The sequence below is a fragment of the Leuciscus leuciscus genome, assembly GCF_965113295.1.
Source record: "Leuciscus leuciscus genome assembly, chromosome: 21".
Classification (NCBI taxonomy): domain Eukaryota; kingdom Metazoa; phylum Chordata; class Actinopteri; order Cypriniformes; family Leuciscidae; genus Leuciscus; species Leuciscus leuciscus.
In genome coordinates this window covers 24,826,486-24,853,207 of record NC_138745.1, presented here as the reverse complement: position 1 = coordinate 24,853,207, position 26,722 = coordinate 24,826,486, and the positions used below count along the sequence as shown (strand labels likewise).

Here is a 26,722-nt window from a genome sequence, read left to right as displayed (position 1 = left end):
AAAAGTGACTGTTGTATAGTTCACATAAAAAAAAAAAAAAGTAATGGTACAATAAATGATAAAACCAGGATTGCATTATAAGTAAATGGGGGAAAAAAGTGAATAACATGCTATTTAATTAGGGAAGCCTTGACTCTCATTTACACTTACAAAATAATACAACTGTATTATTGCAAAGAATAAAAATCTCTTCACCTGAAAACAAAATCATTTTTTATTCATGAACAAAGTACACATGGCTATTTGTCTATTCAAAGCTTCTGTAATTCAATTGGCAAACTTTTATGACATTGTTTGGAAAATTATACTCAACTTCTCTGTGAAAGCTATCAATGAAATAACTCCTTTAAAAGGTCACGGTGAGATTCTTCGTTTAGCCAATCAGAATGTGTGTCTCTGTCAGCTTGTCAATCATTTTGCGCGTTCACAGCGTGCGGTCCATATAATGGAAAGACCGAAGTCGATAGCGTGAAAGATGAACTTGGAATGGTTTTCATGAGTTTAAAATGCTTAAGAGCACAGCCCGATGAAAACAACCTACTACTTATTCGTGAATTGGTTTCTCTATCTAGTAAAGTCACAGGTAAACCTTCTGTGCATTTTGCATTTGTTGCAAACATAAGAAACTGAGACTGTTCTCATGGTATAGTAGTAATATTGGGTCTTTATTAAGCAATCTCTTGAACCACAGTAATGTGTTTAGATTAGATAGGCCTCAGAAGTGAGAGGAATGCAGAGTCCCTAATGAGATTAATTTAATAAAAAAAAAAACATAACCTTATATACAAGTGGATGGGGTGGGCATGTGCAATAGGTGCAGCGGGTAGTAAACTGGGATGGGGGAACTTGGGAGAATATCGTGGCATTAGTACATGTAGCCTTTGGAGTAGGACTGAGGGCCCATGTTGGTGGCAGCTGGTTCGGGAGGGTAAGACGCTCCTTCATCGAGGTGAGACAGCGGCACCGTGTCCTCCTCATTGACGTAGCGCTCGAATTCCGCCTTCAGACTTGGCCGCTGATTGTCAGGAAAAGCCAAGGATATCAGTGCTTCCGGCTCACACACAAATTTGTAAACATAACGCTCACCTGCCACCTAGAAAAAAAAGAAAAAAAAAGGGTAATTAAATAATACTACTAACAATAAGAATTAAATATTTCGTAATCAATAATAATAATAATTAGGACCCCCTTTTAACATCTCAATAACAACATTGAAGTATCAGGTTGATAATCATGACTACAACTGAGATCTTCCAAGAATTTTTTTTTTCTGTTTAGGGTCTATAGTTTATAAATAAATGCAATGAATTTTCAAATGATGCACATACATACTTTAGAAGTACACACCTAGATTGGAATTAATTTTGTAATATTGTAATTGAATTGTACAGTGTGTTTCCGCTGGTGTCAAAAAGAAACAACATTACTTTATTTAAGGAAATTTACATTATTATTATTATTCGTTTTACGCAAATCATTCTGGACTCTATATTTGGAGTCTCTTGGACCCAAAATATAAAGTCAGTCTCAACTCAATGGGCGGGTTGAAGTGGGGGAAAAAATGGCATAGGAAACCATAAAATATGATGATGCAACAACAATACCTTTTGCATAATTCCCTTCTCATAATAGTAGCGCAAAGAGCGACTCAGTTTGTCGTAATTCATGGCTGGACGGTTCTTCTGCATCCCCCAGAGTCTTGCCACCTAGAGTATCAAAATAAGACAATACAAACCATAAGAGCAGGAAAAGACTGTACTGCAGTGCCTTAATCTGAGCACAAGAGGTCCTTGGTGACTGTACAACACTGAACTATGAAAAGGAAGGGCGAGTCCCTACAAAATAATGCAGTTCTCCTTTATATAACCAAGTTACCACTAAACTCTGACCAAAACCACACGGCGATTAGCACAAACTGCTAGTTGTCAAACCTAGAGGAAATACTTCTTTATCCTAAACTTCAAGGTTCAACTTGAGGGTCCTTGAGAAAAACTGTTGCTCCATCTTTGGCCAGTGAACTTGTGGGTCTGCTGACATTTGAGGAACTGATTGTTTGTTTGACTGTACGCTTTAATTGCGATAGTAAAACTTTAGTTGTGATGAATGATTCATACGTACAGTTGAGCAGAACTGATGGATGCATCTCTGCATGATAGTTTGCTGAGTCATGCCATTTAGCCGTCTACTGACCACAGACAATAGGAGGTTAACGCTCTTGTCTCGACCACTGCGGTGTGCTTAGACTCCGGCAAAATGGAAGGTTGTAATATTTGGTAATGGAGCCATTCTCCATTTTATTTCACTATGCTGTTAAGTGGGGTAAATAATGCATGGCAGCTAATGGAAAACTGGCATTGTGTGGATGTGTTCTTAGACCCTGGGGAAGTGTGAGCTGATCGCAAGCAAATCTCTGAAACCCATTGTTTATTCTCTCTACAGTTTGTGAAAGCTGAATAAACACTGCATCGAATTGATCTGAAACACCCAATATTCATATTTTCCTCTTAGATCTTTGTATGATAAATTGCTTTTCTGGATAAAAATCATATTTTGCCTCCTGATAACTCTTAAAAGCCTTATGTTTACCTCCTCTGGCTCAATGAGTTTAAATTCCATGCCACGGCCGGTCCATGCGATGAAGTGCGCATTGCCGGGGTCGTCGAGGAGGGCTACCAAAAACTGCCAGAGCTGAAGTGAGCCACGGCGCTGATACGGGGCACCCTCACGAAACACACCGCCCCCTTCCTGCTTCACCTCACCTGAACACAGGCAAAGAAATTGTCATTTAATTAGATCTAAAAACTGTTTTATCTAACATAAGACAAATTTCAGGATTTGAACTGAAATTGCAAACATTTATACAGTGTGGTCCAAACGTCAGAGAAATTCATATGAACTTTTTAATTAAACTTTACATTCTAATTGTGATGCTGATAAGAAAACAATTGTAATGGAAAAAAAATTGCATTACATTTAAATAAATAAATGAATGCATTTTCGGTAGGGTTCTCAGACTTTTGGACCCCATGTATACAGTTAATCTAATTTTTGTTTTAATTACATCACTGAGATTGGCATTTGAAGAGACTTTGTATTTGAAATTAATACTAGTTGAAAGAAAATAACATCTGGACAAGTGAGACTTACTTTCAAATTTCTCAGGAACAACGCGGGAATCATTTTCAAACATGTAGCCTGAGGACAGGACAAGGGAATAATTAGTACACTGGTTTAATGTGGATACAAAGACGATCCACATCAGTTATACTGTGCTAATGTATTAATGGCAGTCATTAATAATATCAAGCATTCTCCTGTTTGACTTTTCAATTGAGATCTATGAATACAGTAACTGTTTTTCAATTGACATTTATGAATTCTTATAATGGGAAACATGGACTCTTGATTATTATTATTATTCAGTTATGTACACATATGAAGCAAGGAACAACATTTTCTGTATCTAATGGCTCATTACAGAGATCAGCTAACAACTGAAAATACCCAAAATGGTGCTGCAAATGCAGCGAGCGGAGAGAAGGATTATTTTTCTTCACTCCAGGAAAAATACTCGTCTTTTCCAGTAGTAATATTTACCCTGGAATTCTTTAGGCAAGGGAGAAACAAATGTCCATGCCAACAGAAACACGGCCCCTCTGGCCTGGTTAGCCAGTGACCGCACAGTACCGGCCAATCCTGACGTGTTGTGAGTGAGTGAAATGTACATTCATAGAACCATACTAGAGCGGCATGTTCTAGATGTCCTTACCTTCACTGTTGTGCTGTGGGTTGGGGTAGCCCTCGTTGTGATGGTACATGGATGGGCAACCAGGCACATCTGTAGGGCAAACACAAACTTGTGACCCTCAGTGATGGATGCATGCAAATGATTTCAAAACCTATATGCATATAGGCAGCATTTTCAGGCCTGGTAATCATCTTGATTATGTTGCCTCCTAAGATACCCAGCTTTAGCTGAATTCTAAGGCAGCATCAAATATTCTTCACAGACTACACAGAATGCATCTCAGAATGCATATAAACAAGTGAAAAAAGTGACATGTTTAATTTAATACTGAAAAGAAGGCAATTTCAGAATTGCGATGGGTGAAAAAAAAAATATCCAAGATGGTGGACACAAGACTAAACAAATGTTGATTTTACATAAAGTAGTACATTGAACCTGAAAGGTACAGATAACAAAATATTCGTAGATTACTTATTAAGAAAAGTATTCTTAACTTTCAAACATTCAAACCCTCAAGCATGTATCACCATTATCACTACTGAAGTCAATTTCAAGTTGCTCTACTGTATGAAGCACTATTTGTGTGATTCGTGGCCTATGTAGAGGATTCCAAAACAGTCGCTCGTGTGGTTATGTTGTGGTTACGATATGCTGCCTTAGGAGGAAGCTGTCTTTATAGGCAGTCGGCAGCGAGGCAGCTCACTATGTTTGAGAACCCAGCTAATCATTTCTAGTCCTCTTTAGGTACTATTTCTGTAGGGTGTGAGGCTGGTGCATCTGCAGATTTGATAACCTCTGCCACTGAGTGCTGCAAGGACAAAAGGTCCATTTGTCATAAAGTCATTTGTCATAATATCACCTGTCGGCAGCTTTATTTTTAGGCAGTAAAGAGCAGTGGATCTTGCACAGTACTGCAGGAAGCCAGAATCAGCTTTATAACTGTCGTAGCCAAACCCCTCCACCTCCCCGTCTCCCCTCTCTCCTTCTATATGTACTGGATAAATAAGAAACGGTTAGTTTGTGAGGTGGAGCCATGATTCATGGCTGGAGAATGCAGTGGCAGAGGCCATGATAAGATGTCACAGGGGAGCAAGAGCTCTGAGGGACTAGAGCACTTTTCTCATACATGATAGAGCTCAAATTAATGTCACTGTTGACAGAGATGTCGGGCTGTAACTTATTCCATTTTCAACTGAAACACTGTCACTAGACCCCTTCTGAAACAAACTGGGCTGCGTTTCCCGAAAAGCATTGTGAGCCCAAGTTGATCGTGCAGATCGTCGCCACCAGTGTTCTCTACGATCAACTAAGCTCAAGATTTTGGGAAACGTAGCCCAGTATGGAAGGGCTGCACGATTTGGGGAAAATTCGAATTGAAATAATAATAATAATTATAATAATTATAAAAATATAAACACAATAATTAATATTACTATTATAATATTTACTTAAGAAGCACTTTTTGCCTTATAAAAGTGTCTCTTATTCATGGTTTTGGTTTCATATTGATGTTGGCATATGTCTGCAGCAGAGCGGCGGCCTGGGCAGGGATGAATCTACTGATAACATGCTGTACTCCACCTCAGATAGGGCGGTCTGTCCTCACACAAACATCCTTTTGTTCCAGACTATCGCATCCAAAGTTGCCACATATCAGCATGTATGAATCTGAGTAGTATCAGCCTTTCTCAGTGGCATTAGTACCAAACAGTGTTATTTTAGTATTATTATTTATATACTGCTTTAGCTTTTAGTCATTTTAGTACTTCAGCTTATTTTTATATTTTTTGATTTCAGCTTTATTTCAATTACAGAAAACTAGTTTTAGTTTTTGTTAACCATAACAACACAGGCACAAAAAAGACAACTTGTAGGCCTACCTCAAAACTAGGAGGGAACAAAAGAACCCAGAAAAGGTCATGCTTGTATTTTTTTTTCCATTTAAAGAATCAGTTGAACTGGTAACTTTGTTATTTATGCTCATCTATGTGCAGTGTTTGTTAGATCACTGTTGTTTGTAGACTTTCACAGAGCACTGATAAGTTGGACCTGCGTAGGGTGTTGTGTTTCGACCCTGTGTCAGTCGCTAAGTCGAGTGGGAGGAGGTGAGCTCGCCTGTGTTGTGAGTCTATGGCCTGAGCCCCCCGGCTACAACACAGCTCCCCCCCCCACACACAAACACACACACACACACACCTCCCGCTCGCTCGACCAAGCCGGCGCACGGGCTCGGGTTACTGAGGCTACGCTCATTTTTCCATTATGAGTTCATCTGCCTGCAGAAAAAGGAAGCCGCTGCTGCAACCCTACACCCGCGAGCGCTCCGCTGGGGATTCTAGTCTTTCCAGTGCCCTCCATTTTCTCAATGAAATTCCTATGCCTCCCTCCCTCTCAAAGAACACAGGCAGAAGGGGAGGGGTGAAGGAGCAGCGGGGAGAAGTACAGAAACACTGTTGAGACCTTTGCAAAGTGTCAGTGGATGTGGAAGCAGAGAAGAACAAACAAAAGACTTTTCAGTTTGTCAACCAATTTACTGTTTACATTAGTGGCCTAATGTGGATTAATTATGCAGGAAGAGAGAGGAAAGAAGACACCATTTTAAATCAAATTAATTCACTTTGTTTCATCAGAATGTTTTTTGACTCACGTACCAGGTTCGTAAGTGTAGTCAGTGGGTTCCTGTTTGACCATCATATGGGCAGGAGGAAACCTCTGAGGATGTGTCCCGGCCATGTGGGCCACTCGGTCGTACAGAGGGTCCAGGTACTCCTGCTTGAAGTTCTGCTGAGGAGGATAAGGCAAGCAGGGGTCAGAGTGTTGCCTATGGTAACTGCCGCCTCCGCCCCCGCTGGTGTGGGCCGGATGCATGCGCTGCAGGGCCTGGCCTTGGGAAGAGAATGGTGGGCACATCTCTGCAGAGCCGGAAGGGAACCTGGAACTGGGGGGGGAAATTAAGCTTTGATTATCACACAGGTTGTTAAAAACGCTGTTACAATGCAAGTATGCTTTCTTAACTGTTCTCTTTCGATTTTCATTATAAAATTTAATAAACGCTACCAGTCAAAATTGTGCATTGATATTAAAATTCTGGCCAATACTAATAATCACTTAAATATGTGACCCTGGATCACAAAACAAGTCTCAAGCAGCACGGGTATATTTGTGGCAATAGCCAAAAATACATTGTATGGGTCAAAATTATTGATTTTTCTTTTATGCCAAAAATCATTAAGATCTGTTCCATGAAGATATTTTGTAAATATCCTACCATAAATATATGAAACATTTATTTTTGTGAGTGAATGCAGCACAATCGCCAACATAAATGGAGAACTTTAAAGGCGATTTTTTTTTTTGCACCCCCAGATTCCAGATTTTCAATAGTAGTATCTTGGCCAAATATTGTCCTATCCTAACAAACCATACACCAATGGAAAGCTTATTTATTGTATAAATCTCAATTTCAAAAAATTTACCCATGTGACTAGTTTTGTGGTCCAGGGTCACATATTATAAGCACGATAAATATTATAAGCACTAAAAACTAAAGTCAATAATTTTAAATATTAAAGTGAATTTGGCATCACAACATTATAATATACAGTATGAATATTGGATATTCATTTTGAGATTTGCTACACATCTTAAAAAAATATTACATTTAACAGTGCTGTTAAATTTAACCACCTTTTTATGTAAATGTAAACACAGAAGAAATGAGCATTCACACTGAAATATCTAAATGGATTCACATGTAGTATTCAAAATCACTGATTTTAGTTTATCAGCCCATAACTGATATGGTACAGATATATCATGCAGTCAAATCCCTCAAAAGTAGACACACCTACACATTCTTTATCATTATTGTTACCTGGGGTTCATGGGGTAACTGTGGCTGTGGCAGGCGTGGGATTGGCTAGCTGAGGGTGGATTCATGTACCCTGACTCTGGCCGAGTTCCCACTGTTGGTTTAGGGGAGTAATGCTGCATAGGGGACATGGGTGTCCCGGGACAAGAGCTCTTAGATCCTCCTGCTGATGCTGTTGTTGCTGCCACAGCTGCTCTCTTCTGCTCATAGGCACTGCAGGGCACACAGACACTTTCAAAATCAACAATGCATTTCTTTACAGTTTTAGATCATGTATTGATGTATCGACGACTATGAACACTTTTATATCTCTGGGGTAGATTTGTATTAAGAATGAGATATTTTTTTCTCTTTAAATAAAGGCCACATTAAAACAATATAAGAGTATATATAGATTTTGCTTTTGCTTACATGAGTCTTTCATTATTAAAATATGAAAATGCTAAATAAAATATTGAGTATTAATTTGTAAATGATCTTAAAGAGTGAAACAATCATAAACTATTATATTTATGTAAAAAAAAAAAGGATTTCCAATAAATTTCTACACAAATTCTGACCCTGTTGCTATCTCCAATTATGTGTAAAAATAATATTATTTAATTGTATTTAATTAAATAAAATGTGACATTAGCCATAGCAAGACAAGTCTGCCATTTTATACAAAAAATTTTTTTTAAACGTTTCCACCACAGAATATTATTAAACACATTGCATCATTTGAGATGCAAAAATGACAATGTGGTGGAAGTGTTCATGACTTTCTGAAAGGTTATGACTTTCAGAGATTGTGTGTTACTGTTAAGACAATCAATATATATATATATATATATATATATATTCATATATAGATTAAGACATTTATAGCAGGGTTCCTCAAATCCAACCCTGGAGGGCCACTGTTCAGAGTTTAGCTCAAATCCTGATCAAACTTACCTACCTGTAATTAACTGTAAAGACCTTGATAAGCTTGCTCAGGTGTCTTTGATTAGGGATGGAGCTAAACTCTGCAGGGCAGTGAACCCCGGGGCCGGATATGAGGAACCCTGCATTATAGTGTGAAATGTGTGTTTTAAGAATCAATTTTCTGTGCTTATTGTCCATAAGGCCTTAAGAGCCCATAGATGAAGAAACACCTGTTTAAGTCATAAAAGTATCAAATCGTGTGAGATGCATCTAACAGCCTCCGGCTTTTGACTGACCTGGTGTAAAGGCACTGCTCTCCATTGGGGTAGCTGAAGCTCTGCTTGTGGCTGCAAGACTGGCTGGGGTCTGAACCTGGACTTTGAGGCTCTTTCTTAATCTTCACAGGCGGGCTGTGGAATGCCACTGCTGCGATACACAGAGAAACAGGTTCATTAATGAACAACATTCCAGTCAATCCCTGTCTAGAGAAATGACACACTGTTCTAAAAATACAACAAGAGTATACAATCTAGAGTAAAGATACACATTTTTGTATTCCAATTACTTTAAAGGGCTAAGTTTGTCCATAGCCATATAAGGGCAGTAGATCATGCAAACGTTATCGCTTAACTCCACCATAGTTGACACAAAAAATGTATTCCCCCGGTTTCCCAGACAAGGCTTAAGCCTAGTCCCAGCATGTTTGAGCTGGTTTAACTGAAAGCAACTTGCACTGGCATATCTTATAATATGTCAGTGTCATTGTTTTGTCTCAAGATGCACACCAGTAATGTTTTTTCTAATGCAAGATTATAAAAGCTACTTAAATGTCCAAATTAAACCAAGTCCTAATCCTGATTTAATCTAAGTTCTGTCTGTGAAACCAGGCCATTGTCCCCTAGACTTGACTATAAACATCCACTAGCATAAAAAAGTTGTTTTAAAATCACTTCCATTAATCAATATTGAAAAGTGGACATAATCATTTTAGTTTAATTATTAATGTGCATTAGATTCATAATTATCTCCAGGTTTGTTTGTTTTTCCTTCAACCCTTTCAAAGCACAGAACATTCATTGGCTGCGGTTAAATGTGTATGTCTTTAATAAACGCATCGACAGCTGGTCATTTACATAAGAATTTGTTTCTGTTTCTTCAGTCCAGCTTTTAGAGATTTTGGCATTTAGTTGAGGAGTAGCAGAGGAGCCGCCCAGCATGCGTGGGGTCTGGGTCTAAACCGCAGTGCTGTTTATTATTGGAGGGGAGCAGCCAGGCTCAAAGACGGCACGGTACAGGATGTTTTTCTGGGCCGCTCAGGGTAAACAGCAGCAGCTGTGCTCTTCCAGCTGAGCAGCAGCTCTGTGTTTATGGCTGTTTATGTGTTGATTTGTCGTGGGCGCAGACCTGACAGAACAGGCACTGCTGAAACCCAAGCCCAGGTAATTGCATATTTCATTCACAAAAACAGGAAAAAAATGGGGGAAAGGCCTTCCAATACTGTAACACAGCAGCACAGCGTCCTGCCCTCTCAAAGGCAATGCTTAAATCGAAAGAGAAAGAGACGAAATCTGAACAGAATGAGTAATGAGTCTGCATATACAGACTCTTAACGCTAACTGCGTGATTTGTCTATATACATTTCTGAAATGCATTACTTGGACACAGTCACCTCTGATAACAGATCACTCTAAACTGTAATGTAGACACATGGATTTTCCGTAAAGCTACTTTGAAACGATATGTATTGTGAAAAGCGCTATAAAAATAAATGTCAATTGAATATAAAATATTTAAAGATATGACAGACTGAAAAATAATCTTATATCAATACAATGCTTTTATAATGGACTGCTCGTTTGATCAATAAGGCTGCAAGTTCTTTTAGAAATTCATTACGAACATAAAATCACTGTAGACACTAAAACCACTCTATTAATGTAATGAATCATTCCTCTCTAAATGCACTAAAATGGGATGGAGCACCGAACGAGGATTTCAAAAGGGGACACCTTGGGAACGTGTAACATTGTCAAGACATATCCGTCTGTCGTTAAATCTCCCTGAGTTTACAGACTCCTGGCAGTCGAGTAAACAGAGATCTGACAATGAAGGAAGCTCTTGTTCTTTATTTGGTGTAATTTGCCCAAAGCTCTTAGTTTCTGCTTTCTCTCCTGGCGATTCATGTGAAGGTTACATCAGCGTTCCCTAAAACCACTCATATTTCTTAGGTTGTGTTTCTAAGAAAACGGGGGGGGGGGGGGGGGGGGGGGGGTTGTGAACGTATATGTGTTCTGGTCTTATAAATATATATAATGACTTCATATTTTACATATAAAAGTCTTCATATTTCTTCATTGAGTCTTCATCGACTCAGTCAACTCATCAAAGTCTTCATTGATTTCATATTTGACTTAATATAATGACTTCATATTTACTTTATATTGACATTTTACTGTAATGACTTCAATTATCAAAAATGTTGTTGGACTAACTGGACTGGAATTAAAACAAGCTGTTTAGTCTTTTTACCAATGTTTGGTTTCATATGGCTTTTTAAAGTATACTGAAGTTATTCAACCTAGAACAGTCATGTTTTTTTATTTTTTTATTAATGTCTCTAAATTACCAATTTTGCATATAGGCCCTATATTAATTTGAAAGCCTCTGATTAGGGAAATTCATAAATTATATGTGCTCCCTTTTGTTTTATCCCAATATTATTAAAACACAAAATGTATTCTGAATTATTATCCTCTAGATAGAAAAGCATTAATTGCACGTTTTCTTAAACATTCAAGTTTTGACCAAAAAAAAAGAAAAAAAGAATGAGAATTCCGGCCCTTGACCTAAAATGAGTTTGACGCCTCAGGTGAATGTAATCTGCCACATAAGGCTATAAATCTGGTGACATGTAGATTTAAATAATGCTCTCCTTACAAACGAGTGCATTTAACATTCACACCTCCCTTCAAGCCACATCTAAGTGTGAAAAACCAGTAGCATTGTACCTAAACGACAAGAGTGTCTCCATTCAGGATGAGCCTTTAGAGACAGGCTGGGCTAGAGGTGAGAGCTGGACTTTACATATGTAAATAGCACGATTCAGTGCAAAGGATAAGGGGTGAAAGGTGATGGTCATGGCTGAGTGCTTTAGGAAGTAGGGGATCATTATGGAGGGCCATTCAGTCAACTCCCACCACAAACAAATCTCAGGACCCCGATACCCCCCTGCCCCCCAAAAAAAAAAAAAAGATCCACCAGCTGTGACAGATGGAGGTTTGGTGGCTTTAGCCAAGCACTCTTGGGGATCGTCCTCCGAGATTGTGTTAAAGTACAACTAGTACAATCACTAGTACATTTGTTTAGAATAAAAGTACCATTGTTGAAATCGGGAGTGTTTGAGCAGTGCTTTGGATGAAGAAAATCAGATTTCAGTCACTGTTAAGACAGGACATCTTTGTTTCTGAGTTAAACCATAACTCTACTGATCATCTGGACAGTATTGTATATTCATGTCAGGCTCACATCCTGGAAATGTTCAGCTTATGACAGCTACAGTTGAGGCCAACCGTATCAACTCAACAGGTACAATGAGCTTAAGTTTGAGTAATAATATCTCAAGACTCTAAACCTTTCATATCGTACCAGAGGAATGTGACTGCTGTGGCCTGTCGTCAGATAAAACACAAATCCTGAGCAGAACGAGTCTTTATGCAAAGACTGTTTGATAAAAAACACAGAACAAAGGATTATCGTATTGCTTTAGTCTGGTGTGTTGTGAACGAATCCTTCATGCGCATTTGATATATGAGCTGATGTTGTGATAAAATCGGATTTTAGATTATGATAACAGTCTGACGGTCAGTGAAGAGATGCCACCTGGCTTCCCACTGTCCATTTGAGACCAACAGTGACAAATCAATAAGAACAACAAGGATGCCAATTATGTCTGAATGGCTTAAAGGTTGAAATGGCAGTATTGATTTTGGGCAGCCCACTTAACACGGCTCTCAAAGCTTGCTTGTTTCCTTTTAAGTACAGCCTGTCATAGGAAGTACATCAAGTGTTTAATTGAAATAAAAGTGACAGCATCGCAAAACAGAATGTCACTCTTATAATAATTCATTTGGGAATGTCAAAACAGAATTTTAGTCAAACAACTACCCCTAATTGTAGACATTGCAGTGCTTAGGGTACTTTTATGGCGAATAATATTACTCAAAACTAATTTGTCTAAGGGGCCATTTACATGACACCGTTTTCAACTAAAAATGGAAAACTTTCTGTGTTTTGGATGTTCATTTACACGACAACGGCATTTTAGGGGCCTGAAAACATAAACTTTTGAAAACGGGATTCAAAGTGCGGTTGAAAACGAAACCGTTATCGTCTCCATGTAAACTACAAAAACACGAATTTGCGGAAATGGTGACGTCACGCCAATGGCGTAGGTTTGATTTTAAAATTGGTGGGGACGGGGACATCCCCTGAAGCTGAGCTGCATCTGTCATTAAAGGGACAGTTCACCCAAAAATGAACATTCTGTCATCATTTACTCTCCCTCAAGTTGTTTTAAACCTGTATGAATTTTTTTCTTCTTCTGAACACAAAAGAAGATATTTTGAAGAATGTCGGTAACCAGACAGTTGATGGACCCCACTGACTTCCATAGTCGAAAAAAAAACTCAATACTGGTTACCGACATTCTTCAAAATATCTTCTTTTGTGTTCAGCAGAAGAAAAAAATGCATACAGGTTTGAAACAACTTGAGGGAGAGTAAATGATGACATCATTTTCATTTGTGAATTTACAGAAATGAACTGTTGGCATATTTGTTTCTGCCTATCACAGAAAACTTTCTGCATTTTTACATTTTCAGCTGTTTTCCAAAAATAAATAAATAAATAAATCCCCACAAGGACAAGTATTTCGTATATTGCCATCGTTGTGGTGACATTTTGTCCCTATAATGTAGTGTTACACACACTTATACACAATCTCTCTCTCTCTCTCTAACGATTGTCAACTAACGATTGTTCGCCACTTATCCCGCGATTGTAATACAGTAGTAAAAACTGATTTGTCCGCATTTTTGTGCACAGAACTGTTGATTTCTCCCTAGCTTACCGCATCTAGGTTTCCTTCGGAGGAGCATTGCCGCTTAACACAAGTTAGATAGAAAAAAGTTAAACAAAGCCAATCAGTTTAGCGATGTGTGTTAGCAGGCGGGACTCAGATATAGCCTATATTACATACATTTACATTTATTCATTTAGCTGACGCTTTTAATCCAAAGCGACTTACAATTGCTATATATGTCAGAGGTCGCACGCCTCTGGAGCAACTAGGGGTTAAGTGTCTTGCTCAGGGACACATTGGTGTCTCACAGTGGATTCGAACCCGGGTCTCTCACACCAAAGGCATGTGTCTTATCCACTGCGCCACTACCACCCCAATATTAACCGTTTGTGTACCATGAATTGCGCATTTTCTCAGAACGCTCTTGTAAGAGATTTTAATCTAAATAAGATTTTTCCTGATTAAATAAAATAAGCCTAATACATAAAAACCACAAGACACAACCGGACAACAGTGGTTATAGGCCTATATATAAATACATTTTAAGTTTTGATCGAAATTATTGATAGGGACATGTCAGTGTCACTGGATATTGGTAGGGACACGTGGTTTTTCTTTACAAAGTGACATTGCCAACTACTGGCCTGACATGCACAATACAGCCTTTTTAGTAATTTTCTCTGTACGCGAAAAAACTAAAGAAAAACTTTTTCGTTTTTAGTATCATTGTCGTGTAGCCTAAAGGTACTCAAACAATCAAATACATTTTTTTAAATGTTTTCGAAAAAAGTATCTTATGTGCACCAAGGCTGCATTTATTTGATAACAAATATACAGTAAAACAGTAATAGTGTTAAATGTTGCAATTTAAAATAACTATTTTCTATTTTAATACATTTTAAAATGTAATTTATACTTTTGATTGCAAAGCTGAGTCATCCAGTCTTCAGTGTCACATGATCCTTCAGAAATCATTCTAATATGCTCAAGTAACATATAAATCAACAGTTGTGCTATTTAATATTTTTGTGGAAACTGTGATACTCTTTTTCCAGAATTCTTTGATAAACAAAGTTTAAAAGAACAGCATTTATTTGAAATAGAAATAATTTGTAACATTATAAATGTAATTTTTACTGACACGTGATTAATTTAATATGTCCCTTATGAATAAATGTACAAAATCTTTGGTAGTGTGTATAATGGCTTGGTGAACAATACAAAGATACAAAGTTGTTTTTGGTTTAAGTAGAAAAGAAGCTATTTTTATTTTTTCATTTGAGGAGGTTATATAAATCCACCATAATTAAAATGATCATTGGAAAGTCCGGGGAGGGACAAGAATGATAGAAAAGACTGTTCTTTCAGCTAGAGATTTTGCAGAAACAATGCTGTCATCTCAGCACAGTACAGCAACACATGGCGGACATGTGGTGTCCATGTCAACACGATCAGAATGAAAGAGAGTGCAAGCAAGAGAACGCAAACAAAAGAGGAAGTTCTGGCTTCTCTCAGATGGTGATTGGCCAGGGGTTTTCCATAATAAAAAAAAAAATGCTTTCTTGGGTTGGACTGCCACTTCAGAGTATCAGCAACTTCCCTTTTGGGTATCAGACAGCTATATAGCTCAAACTTGTTGACAAACTTGAATGACAGGATAAATTGAGTCTCGTGTGAAGCTAAATTTGTGTGCTCTCAATACGTCCTTTGTTTGCACAGCTTTTGGATTTTTTTGTGTGTTTTGAGTAGTAAATGTCACATCATTATTGGGTGTGGATGAGACTGGCTGAAGACGTCTGAATGGCATTGACACGTTTCTGTTAACCACACGGTATCACTTCCCTTAATGATTGGATACATTTTTTTTCCTTTGAAACCATATGACACCCTTTGCCAATAAAAGAAATGCACCGTCCGCCTTTAAAAATGAATCATTAAGCTATATTTTACCATTACCAAAAGATTAACTTAGGAAAATTATAGATGAAAGTGAAAATGCGAAAGGTGGATGACCATAATCTGTAAACGCAATAGAATGATGTCATCCATGGCAACATGATAGTGTTTTATGCGTGCGTTCATGTGGAAAGAGTAATCAAACTCTCAACCTCACATTCATCAGCCATCACTATATTGCAGTCCGCTCTTAATGTTTAATGCATATATTGATTTTCTTCTCATTGCAGAAATTATATAATGAACTCTGTAGAGAATGGAGATGTGTAGAGAGAGACGTTTTTATCTCCGAAGGGAGATAACACCTGCTCATTGAATTTCTGTCAAGCCGGTGAGAAATACATTTCTACCGAGACTTGTCTCTCTGAGTCCCATCTGGGCTGATATCATAATTATACAGGGAGAGATAAAGAAACACTCAAGCTTTTTTCTTAAGGTGCCTGATCTACTCCTGAGATCACCCTGGATCAATAGATCCATCATTGCTTTTTCAATACGAGACGTGGCGCGTTGCATTTCAGCAGAACTGCTCTAAGATTATGCTGAAACAATGAACTGAGCGAAGTGATTTAGACCAGCAATGACTTGCACTATTTACCTTGAAAAGACTCAGTGTCTCCAAACACTGTCTATCGCAGTGCGCTGGAAATCTCTGATGTGGACGTGTGTACAGTATGTTATGTTACATATGTTTTATGTTATCATTAGCCCCCCCACCTCCGTTTCTTTTCTATCAGCAGAAGAAGGGAGGAAAAGAAAACCTCTTTGTGAGCAGAGAGAAAAGATAATTGCCTGGGTAGGTTTAGAGTGTTGGCCCTGTTGCTTCTGTCCTCACAATTCAGTAAAATACACACTACTGTCCATTCAATGCCTTGGCGGCCATACCTCACCCTGTGCAGTAGATGTTCTAACTTGTTCCAGTTTTTCACTGTTTCAAGCTTCTAAATTCATGTTTTTCATAAGCGTCTGAGCTTATGTCTATTGTGGTTGAAAACGAAAATCGTGTTGACGTCAGAAACCAACATCGGTCGGTTTCTGACGTCAATCCGACTTTCATTTCCAGCCAAAATGCAACCCCTGCAAAAATGCAACCCCTGCAACCAAAATCATCCCCAGACTGACATTACTACTTTCTACTCAAGGGCCTGACAGAATTGTAGTGGAGTAAAAAGTACGATATTTGTCTTTCAAATGTAGTGAAGTTAAAGTAAAAAGTTTCCAGAAAAAATAATACTCAAGTAAAGATTGATACTCAAAAAGTGTACTTAAGTACAGTACTCAAGTAAATGTACTTTGTTACTGTCCACCTCTGATTACAATTAAAAATAACTGTTTCTATTTTAATTTATAAAAAAAATGTAATTTAATCCTGCGATTGCAAAGATGAATTTTCAGCAGCCATTACTCCTGTCTTCAGTGTCACATGATCCTTCAGAAATCATTCTTATATGCTGATTTGGTGATTCTCATTATCAATTTTGAAAATAGTTGTGCTGCTCAATGTTTTTGTGGAAACTGCGATACTTTAGTTCTCGGGATTGAATAGAAAGTTAAAAAGAACAGTATTTATTTACAATAATAAGTCTTTTGTAACACTATAAATGTATTTACTGACTGACACTTTTGATCAATTGAATGCATCTTTGATATACATAAACTATTTTTCTTAAAAAAAAAATCTCACTGACCACAAACTTTGGAACAGTCGTGTATTTATAAATGAACATGAACTGAGATTAATACATGTTGTAAAAAAAAAATTAAGCTATAGTTCATTATACCTATAAATAATTGTAGCATGCACATATTGTGAAGAAACGGAACAAGCAAAAGAGCAAACTGTAAAAGAGAGAGCAAAAAAAGGAAAGAAAAAAGTGTGACAAAAAGAGAGCAGAAAAGAGAAAGAACAAGCAACATAGAAAAAAAAGAAAGAAAGAAACAGAGCAAAGAGAGAGAGAGAGAGAGAGAGAGAGAGAGAGAGGGTGAAGAAAGAAGAGGTAGAGGAAAAACATCTCTGTAACGGCTGTGTTGAGCGCAGCTCTCAGTCAGTCCAAATCATGAATGGAGATTCCGTTTTCTCTTAATGTGCTGCCTCAGCCAGTCCCTCACAACCAGCCCATTCATAAAAAACGTGGGGCTTAAATGTGCGCGTGTGTCGGTGTGTGTGTACGCGTGTGGCTCGTTTCTCTGCAAAAAGTTAGTGAAAGAGGAAAGCCTGGCCCCCTCTATGGGGTAGAATGACTGGTCTCTGTACATTTCTGGCACTCTTGAGGATGTTTTTGCAGACTTTGTTGCATAGCAGCTGTATTTTGGAAAGCTGAAAGCTGTAGAGCTGCATATTTTGTTTGAGAAGGGGCGGGAGAGCGAGCACGACAGCACGATCCAGTGATATATCAGACACGTCGAGAGAGCTAACGGAAGGGCAACGCAACACAAACAAGCTAGGGACTGTAAATTTAGAAATCCCTTTGCACATCTCTTGCGTTTTCATCTCTCTTGCTCTTTTTACTGCAGAGTTCTCTTTTCTGGAACTGGATTTATAGCCACAACTTCCTATATAATTACTACAAGGCACAAAACCAAACAATGGCTCTCACAACACAGCATTTGCAGGATTAACTCACATCTTGGAACACTCAGTGTTGAGACAGAGAGAACGGGAGAGAAAAGGCAGCCTAAATTATCACATTTCAGTACAGTTGGAGGGGAAACAGGATGGGGGTGGGGTTAAAACCTCCATTCAGAAAAAGGAACCATGAGGGTGGAGTCAGTTCTGTTCTTGTGCATTTTCATGAATGAGAGAAAGGAGAGAAAGAATCCTGTTCGTTGAGTGCCATTACAAACAGGAGAAAAACTCCTTGTACTAATCTATAGTAAAAAAGAGATTTTGAAATATATGTTAACAATTTTTGTGGTGAAAAAATATATTTCATAGACTTAAGTCAATAAGTAAAATAATAAATAAAAAAATATCAATGAACTTGTTTTATTTCCACCTGAAAAACTGGGGGAGGAAAAGAAGAAGAAAAAAGCTTGCTTTAGATGTAAACAAAAATGTAACTTTCACAATTATTATTTGACAAATAATAAAAGACAAAATATACAATTTAATTTTATGACAATTTATGAGAAGTTTGGTGTTTGCTTTGTGATCTGTTGTTCTGATTCATTGTATGTGGCCACTCTGCATTGTCTAGTTTAAAGCCTAAAGGAGTCATTTTAAAGCGTTTAACGTGCTAATGATTCCCTAACTAGTCAAACTATTCATGTTCACATGTATAGCCCAAGTTTATGAACCAAGTAGAACCGTTCAACCAAATAACTGAGTTCCATCTCTAATAATGACAAACAAGAGGTCACAGTTACGCCAAATGGAGACTCTCAATGTGGAAAAACGAAAGGGATGGGGATAGATTTTCCAGATGTGCAGGTGTTGCACAACAGCATGTCCAGCACCTCCCCCACTCCTTTAATCTGGCATTCCGTTCTGTCCCGTAGTCTCAGACTCGTGGTCGTGCCCAGACGGGAAACAACTTGACTGGCAAAACAACCGAACACTTGGCTTTATGTATCTTGTTTTCCCTTATGTGTTTGCAGACAAAAGGCCAAGAGACAGTTATGAAACGTAACATGCTGGCACGGTTTAGCAAAACATCTGACTCACCTGAGTGTCATGGTAATCTTAGAGAGTTTGAACCTAGCCGAGCGATAGGGAGGAGGCTGTGTTTGGATCTTAGCCGGTGGCATAAACTGACCCACACCATAGAGACCACAAACGTGGGAGAATATGTTTATGTTTATAGCTGCCTTCTCAACTCAAGAATTTTTTTCAACTAGCGACCTCAAACGGCGACCAATTCGTGAGTTATTACTCCATTACGTCTAAATGAAAGGGCGGGTGTTGCTGTCACTCAAAGCTTTGCTCCACTTAACTAATGTGACAAGCCTGTCAGCCTGAACTCCCATCTCCTCTGTGAGTATTAGGAAAGGCTGTCAATGACAAAGAGCAGTGGTGATTGGTTATGTCCTGATGGGGTTAAGTAGACATGACCCTTTCCTGCCCCAGAGTTCATCTCCACTTCCTCCCCCTCATTGTTGCACAACAGACAAGAACAATATGTTATGGGGAGCATCTGTCACTTGAGGTCAGATCTAGAACGGGGTACTATAGCACTGTTTGCACACATGAGTTTTGGGATTGCGACTGGCCTGCGTCTTTTAGGAAGCCACGGACCAGTTCATGTTACTGAAAAAAACAAGATCTTGACTCATACCATAAACTTTGCAACCTTTGAAAAAAATGTCACCATAACAGAGTGGTAAAGACCCAACCCAATGTGTTGTGAATGGCTCTAACAAAAGGTTCAAGGGGAAGTGTTTACAGAGCGCTCACCACAAAGCCCGGCACGCCATTGACAGGAGACACAACAAAATGAGGAAAGCAGTTGAAAAGGCGGCATTTGCGTTGCGCGATACAGGAATTTGCTTTCCCATTTACACCTCTGACGGACACAAAAAGGGAATCTTTGTGCTTGACTCATGAATGATCTTTTACCGGCTTCCTTGGCCGCTCAATTGAGTCTTTCAGGCACATGCAAATGGAAGGTGCTCTTTAGTATGAACATCTAAATGCGTCAGTGTAAGCGTAGCAGGTTATGTATCGAGTGTTTCTGTCACAGAGAGCATGAGAACAGGACGATTCTCCTGAAAACCTCCACGCCTCAGCCTCCAGCAGTTTGTCAATCAGTCACTTATTGGACAAATAATTGGAGGACAAACCTACTTCCTTTTCTTTATCTTTTTGTTTTTGTCACCTCTCTCACCCTCTCGGGTTTCAAGTTCAGAAATGTTCATGCTTAAGATGTAAATCAAAAGGGATGCTGTACTTACAGTTCTCTGAGTGGAAGTCAGGAACAAACTGCTCATCGTTGTCAGGAACTTGAGCTGCAGAGACCACCAAAACATTAAAATAAGCATTATTACTATAATGACAATTTCAAAAAGGTTTATCTCTTTATTTTATTTTATGAAGTTCCTCTGAAACCCATATTACTGAAGTTTTACCACAAAGTAGAGATGCACTTTTCCTAAATAGAACTAGTATTGATTCTAGAAGTGTTGTTTCTGTTTGGGATGAATTTGTGGGAAAAATAAATAAATTAAAAAAAGGAAGAAAAAAAAAGAAAAGAAAAAAAGGAAAAAGGAAAATAATTTGAATTTATAAATAACTATAATTTAGTATAATTAAACCATAGTTTAGTATCAACCTCATACTTTAATGTTAAATATGTTGTTTGACCAATTTGGGGTTTCTCTCTCTGACCACAAACATACCATTAGGGTTCAAATGTTATTGATGGTTTCCTGTGTTTCGTAATTTTTGCATCGTTGACTCAGAGATCAGACTCAAAATATGCCTTCAAACCAAGTCATTTTTCTTGAGCACACATAGCCCAAAATGGACATTGTGATTTGATGAAGGGATGGGCTGTCCATTAGCCTAGCCTATGTATCCCTTCATCATCCCTGAATGTGAAACCTGAGTTACTGCCTCTGGACAGCCCGTGACCTTCACCTCCACTTTTCCATGTGCCAGCACTTTTCCACAGGCAGCAGATCAATATCACCACTGAGTGTGTGTGTGCAGATATCTTGATTACTGCTGAATTCCATCAGATGAACAGTAGATGGGCTATTATTACTCTTCAAAATTTGCTCTCTGCTTCTTTTTGTATTTTTTTGTTTCTTTTTTTACTTGTATTTCTGACTGCTTCAGCTTCACCTATATTAATATAAAAAAAATTATTGAATCTATTTATTTTTTTGAAGGAGCACCAGTGCCTTTTCTGGGTTTTGGCCATTTGGCCGTTTTGGCCAATCATTTACACGACAACGGCGGTTTGGCGGCATGAAAACGAGTTTTTGAAAATGATACCGTGATCGTCTCAATGTAAACTACAAAAACGCGAATTTGTTACATGCCTATTGTGTTCAGTCTATAGGTGCATAGTGTTTCCTTCCAAAGTGACATCGCCAACTACTGGTCTGGCATGCATAATACAGCGTTTTTTTTGACGTTTTCGCGGATCCATGTGAACAGGGATTATTTTGACATTGTTTGTACGTGAAAAACGCAAAAGAAAAACTTTTATGTTTTAAGTACATTGTTGTCGTGTAAACGTACCCTTAGTTCTTAAGTGACATGACAAAAGCAGGAAAAAAAAATTATATATTAGATTGTTAATTAAGTGATACAGTTCTATTTTAATTCTCCAGGTTAACATCAACCGAAAATAACAGGCAGTTATTTGTAGATAAGGGCGACAAAAATCTCGAGTTTAAAGCGAGGGCATGTGGAAGAACTGACTTGATTGGAGTGACTAAATTTAGATGTAAAAGAGTGAGTCCTGTCACATCATTATGCTAAACCTGCAACCTAATTATCAAAGATAAAAATGCTGCTTTGAAAATTCACTTGCTTCAAAACTTGCATGTCCAGCACTCCCACACATCTGTATCATACAGGCCTTATTCAAACATAAAATGGTGATCAATGTCAAACCACAAGAAGTGATGTCCTCCCCCTACTCATCGCCAACACTATAGCCCGACCCTGCTGATGGATTTACAGACTTTCAAGCTGATGTAGCCAATTACCTCGCTTATCCATCGTAAGCATGTTTTAACAGAATAAGAAACGATTCAGAGTAAATGTAGCAGTGTAGCGTTAATACTAAACGTCTCTTCCTGCGCACATAGAAAAAAAAAAAAAACTGAAGGACATTCTCAGACAATGTTGATGAGCTCTGCTTGGTGAAGTGTTCTGGAATTCATCACCTGCTTTGAAGTCTTTGAACGCTGGCTTTTAAGGTCATGCAATAAGTGTTTGTGGAGAGAAAGGGAGCAAGAAAAAGAATAGAGAACATAAGGGTAAGGGAAAGTATAGAAGAAGAGTGCAGTTCCTAAAGTTTAACGAGCCTCAGACAAGGAAAAGACTGCTTTGAACCTTTTCTTCACGTTGCGTGCATACGATTAGAAGATTAATGTGCCTGCCATTGAGTACAGTAATTTCTTAGGTGTTTATAGACAAATTAAATGCGAATAGATTCTGTTGAGCTTTAAATGGCTGTGTGTTTCTTTAAAGCTTGTGCTAGGTGAAATCTCCAGACACAAATGAAAGCAATGGATATGTCTTGCATACCGATTACATAATAATGTACAGTAACAATCAATGATGTCCCATAAAGGGTATTAATAATAATATGTGGTTTTTTGCTGACTCTACTTTTTGTGCATTTGTATATTTGCAAACTGGTTCAATAATGAAATATAATTCCAAGGATTGCCACTCAATACAGTTAGACAAAAAGGCACGACAAGTTACTGTTTTTATGCTTATAAATAAAATAATAAATAAAAGTAGCCACATTGAGTTGCCTTTAAATAAGGCAGCTTGAATTTCCTGTCATAGTCATATTGCTCTTCTTCTTTTTTTCTTCTTTTTTCATAGTTGTGGTGTAGAGTCTTCTGTTCTTTTATATGTAGAACAATTTTTAGAACTACATCTTTATCGTTATCGTCTTTGGTGTGAACAGGCCTTTATTCTGAGCTCTATTTCAAACCAACTTCCCTAAGCAACACAAAATATTTACCCTTAAATTGGCATTTAATAGTGATAATAAATAATAATGAAAAAAACAGATAAATGTAGTGCCAAAAAATGAAATTATTATAAAGATCGTCAGTGTTTTTGGCTCAATAAAGGCACGAGCAAAAGAAACATAAGTTCTTCCTCTTTTGCCCACTGTTCTTTTTTATTCCTCTTATTTATAGCTCTTAGTTATGTGGACTAGTGTGTGACAAAGACGCTTGAAACTTCAACATACTCCTTTTTTCTTGGACGTATTCCCTCTCCCCTTTCAGCCAGCCGACCATAAACACAAAAACCAGAACGATGGGAGATTTAAATCCATCTCTTTAACATTAATCTGGCACTTCCTGTGTGACGGAAACAGTACTGATGCCCCTTTGAGCATGCTCAAAGAAATTACATTAATTTCATAGATGCTGCTCTTATCCTGTTGCTATACTGTAATTATATTAGAGCCATTTAAGTTTTCTTCTTTTCTGCCCCGAGGAAGATTAGTAAGGCTGTTTTTATGAGACAAAGCTGAAGCCACTATTTTGGCCCACCAGATCACGCAATAAATCATTTAGACATGTTTCAACTTTTTTTGAAAAGGAACACACACAATTTTAAGACAGATAAAAAAAAAAATCCGTTTAATGTGAGTCCCTCAAGCTCTTTAATTGAAACCAACCCGATTTCTCAGAGTGTTTAGTCTGTGTGTGTGTATGCGAAAGCATACGTAGACCATGTGTGTGTGTGTGTGTGTCAGTGGGCTTCCAGGAATATCTTGTCAAGGGCTTTGAAATGCAAGTCAGCACAAGACCAAAGTGTGTCTGTGCATGCATGGAGACATGTTTCCTTTTTCTTTGAGGGAACCTGAATGACTTTTTTTTTTTTGGTTCGCCAGATCCTGGGAGGAGCCAGGCGGTCTGTCTTAAAATGTAAAGAATACTCACATGACTGGACAAGCTTTTCTATTAACAACTTTTGGCTTCCTTCAATGTTTTATCTTTCCCTTTAAAGTGCAAAATCCCTGCAGCGGTGGTTGTTTTAACAATATGATGAATTACTCATCATAGTCACCTGATTATAAGCCTTTCCCTCCAACCAGATGAAAGGGGAAAAAAAAGTTCATGGCCGGCAAAAAAATGTAGCTGCTTTTAAAAACCAAGTGTGTGTGACCAATAAAGTTGTTCTTACTCTGTACTCTCAAAACACTAAAATCATTTTGTTATTGTAAAGTGTTATTCCTTTTCTACTAGCAGACACTGAATGATCCAAAGTGACTGAGTAATACAACAAGCGATTGTGCTTCACCTGTTAAATTTCTGTGTACTTGTGGAGTCGAGGAGGATTCTCTATTGTTTCTAGTTTATGATCATTGCCTCCTCTCTGTCTGCTGACTGATGTGTGAAGTTCACAGTTTGACCCTGCATAATAATAGCAGATAGCTATGAGGATGACACAGTTTATTGAGAACTCTGGTTTGACTATGGACACAATGTACTTTTTGAGGTATTCCAGACTAAATGAAAATGTCCTAATATTGTGTTATCTCCCTTATTCATTCTTTGGATCTTGGATCCCGTATTTGCCATATGCCATCTCATATAACTGTATGCAATTACAACCAGGCTGTTTTAATTTCAGATATGAGCATAAGATCAAATTATGCATTAACATTCTCACTAAGGCTAAACATTCTCATAAGCTAAATGTGCACGAAATCATTTTTTTTAAATTGCATTCATTTCACCTCTTAATTATTATCCTAAAATACATATGAGGGTTTGCTGCTATGGGACAGATGTATAATTCATTCAAAACAGCAGGGTTCCAGCCACCCGGTCTCATTGAGAGCAGCCTTTGTGTTCTCCACACTCTGACATGTACACAGTAAATTGTTTCTGGCAGGGTTCATTTCAACTATTTGCCTCCTGACTGTCTAGCTTTGATGCTGTTTGTTTGCTTTGCCTGGGTGTACTGGCTTTAAGAGCCTTTGTTGGGATTTTTCTATAAAATGTAACCAGCAGAATTGTGCAATCAAGGCATTTTTGCACATTATCACAAGCAACATATTTGCCACTATTATGTTGACACGACGACTGTCCTGACGTACATCAAAATGAATCGTAAAATTCAGGCCTTAAGTATCACGCCTATTAAAAAGATTATTGTTTCTAAACTTCTAAATTGAAAACATGAATTACTTGTAACTGCTGTTCTGCCTTATTTGGGCAAATAAGCCATCCCAGTCTGAATAGTCTATCTATTGTTTTTGTGTAAATCTCACTGAGCAGTGTGCACTTGCTATAGCATGTCCTCATGTGACATTTCCTAGCCCATTGCCACTAGAGGGACATATTTATTACAATATAGACACAATAAATGCTTAGAATAGGCGCATACCTTCGGTGAGCCATGTCTCCTGAAGTTGGCTTAAATCCTGAAAGAGATCTAAAAAAGAAACAGAAGTCATTATCATGCTGATCTATTCTTTTATGAACTACAAATATTTATTTCATTTTTTTTTATGTATTTGTTTATCTAATTATAAGAAAAATAAGTCCAACATATATTAACTCATTCACTTGTAAAATCTGGCTTTTTACTGACACCGTCCTGACTATTTTAGGTACAGTGTAGATCAAACAAAATTTTTAATTTATTAAACTTGCTTGCTACTTTACCTTCAGATTCCTGAGGGGGTAATTCGGTGTCCATGTATTTCCTTTTCGTCGCCATCAACAGTCTATTTAGGGGCCCATTTCCTTGCGACCTCTACAAAACAGAAACAACATTATGTAAGTGAAAAATACATACACACAGTGAAGAAGAGTGTAACTTCATAATGAAAAGGGAGAATATTCATTTTAGAACCAACTATAGAGAAGTAAAAAAAAAAAAATTATAATTAAAGAAATAGTAAAAGTGATAATTGTTACAATGCACTTTGACAAGGTACAAAAACACAGGATACTGTTAAGACTAAATACTTTTTTGTCATTGGTTAGTTTAGGATGATGCCCATTCAACATAAAAACTTAATTCAGTGCATTGCCTCTTACATTAGCAAATACTGACAATTCAAGCATCCTGAAAAGGGAAGTTGTGATTTCCTTTCAAGTAAGAATTCAAATTTGAGAAAAGCTTTTACTGAAAGGATCAAAAACTTTACCTTTTGAGCACAACGTACAACATGTGGAGGAGTACAATATTTAGAAGGCAGTTTTACTTTGTTTCAGTCCAAACTGAAAGCAGTTTTCAAACCAACAGCGCTTGCTTAAAACAAATCACATGCAACGACGACAGAGAAACAGCACAACATCCCCGCGTGAAGCGCAGCGAAGCTTTGAAGTGAATAAAGCCATACTCACATTAGCTAAAGTATAAGGCACTTGCTGGTCCAGATATCCATCCATCTTATAATCCATGCCTTAACCGTTTGTGGTCATTTAGGCTGTGTTTTAATGAGATCCACGCAGACTGAGAGGGGAAGGAAGACGGACAGAGGCAGCAGCAGCAGCAGCA

General features: G+C 37.9%; 1 protein-coding gene across 1 annotated transcript; it reads right to left on the bottom strand.

The window, feature by feature from the left end:
• Window positions 1-646: 646 nt before the first annotated feature.
• On the bottom strand, window positions 647-26,722 carry etv4 (ETS variant transcription factor 4). The gene is made up of 12 exons (XM_082151256.1): window positions 26,569-26,722; window positions 25,882-25,972; window positions 25,601-25,648; window positions 20,452-20,505; window positions 8,822-8,951; window positions 7,623-7,832; window positions 6,400-6,686; window positions 3,770-3,838; window positions 3,148-3,195; window positions 2,587-2,759; window positions 1,605-1,706; window positions 647-1,093 (listed from the first exon to the last, which is right to left on the bottom strand). The coding sequence occupies exons 1-12, from the start codon at window positions 26,623-26,625 to the stop codon at window positions 866-868; spliced, it is 1,497 nt and encodes a 498-aa protein (XP_082007382.1). The 5' UTR covers window positions 26,626-26,722; the 3' UTR covers window positions 647-865.

Bases quoted from the DNA above. Each gene is read 5' to 3' on its own strand.
- etv4 (XM_082151256.1), bottom strand. From the start codon at position 26,625: ATGGATTATAAGATGGATGGATATCTGGACCAGCAAGTGCCTTATACT. The intron at 20,506-25,600 runs GTATGCGCCTAT...TGGTCTCTGCAG, and splicing joins GGAGACATGGCTCACCGAAG to CTCAAGTTCCTGACAACGAT. The intron at 2,760-3,147 runs GTAAGTCTCACT...GCCTGTGTTCAG, and splicing joins TGTTCCTGAGAAATTTGAAA to GTGAGGTGAAGCAGGAAGGG.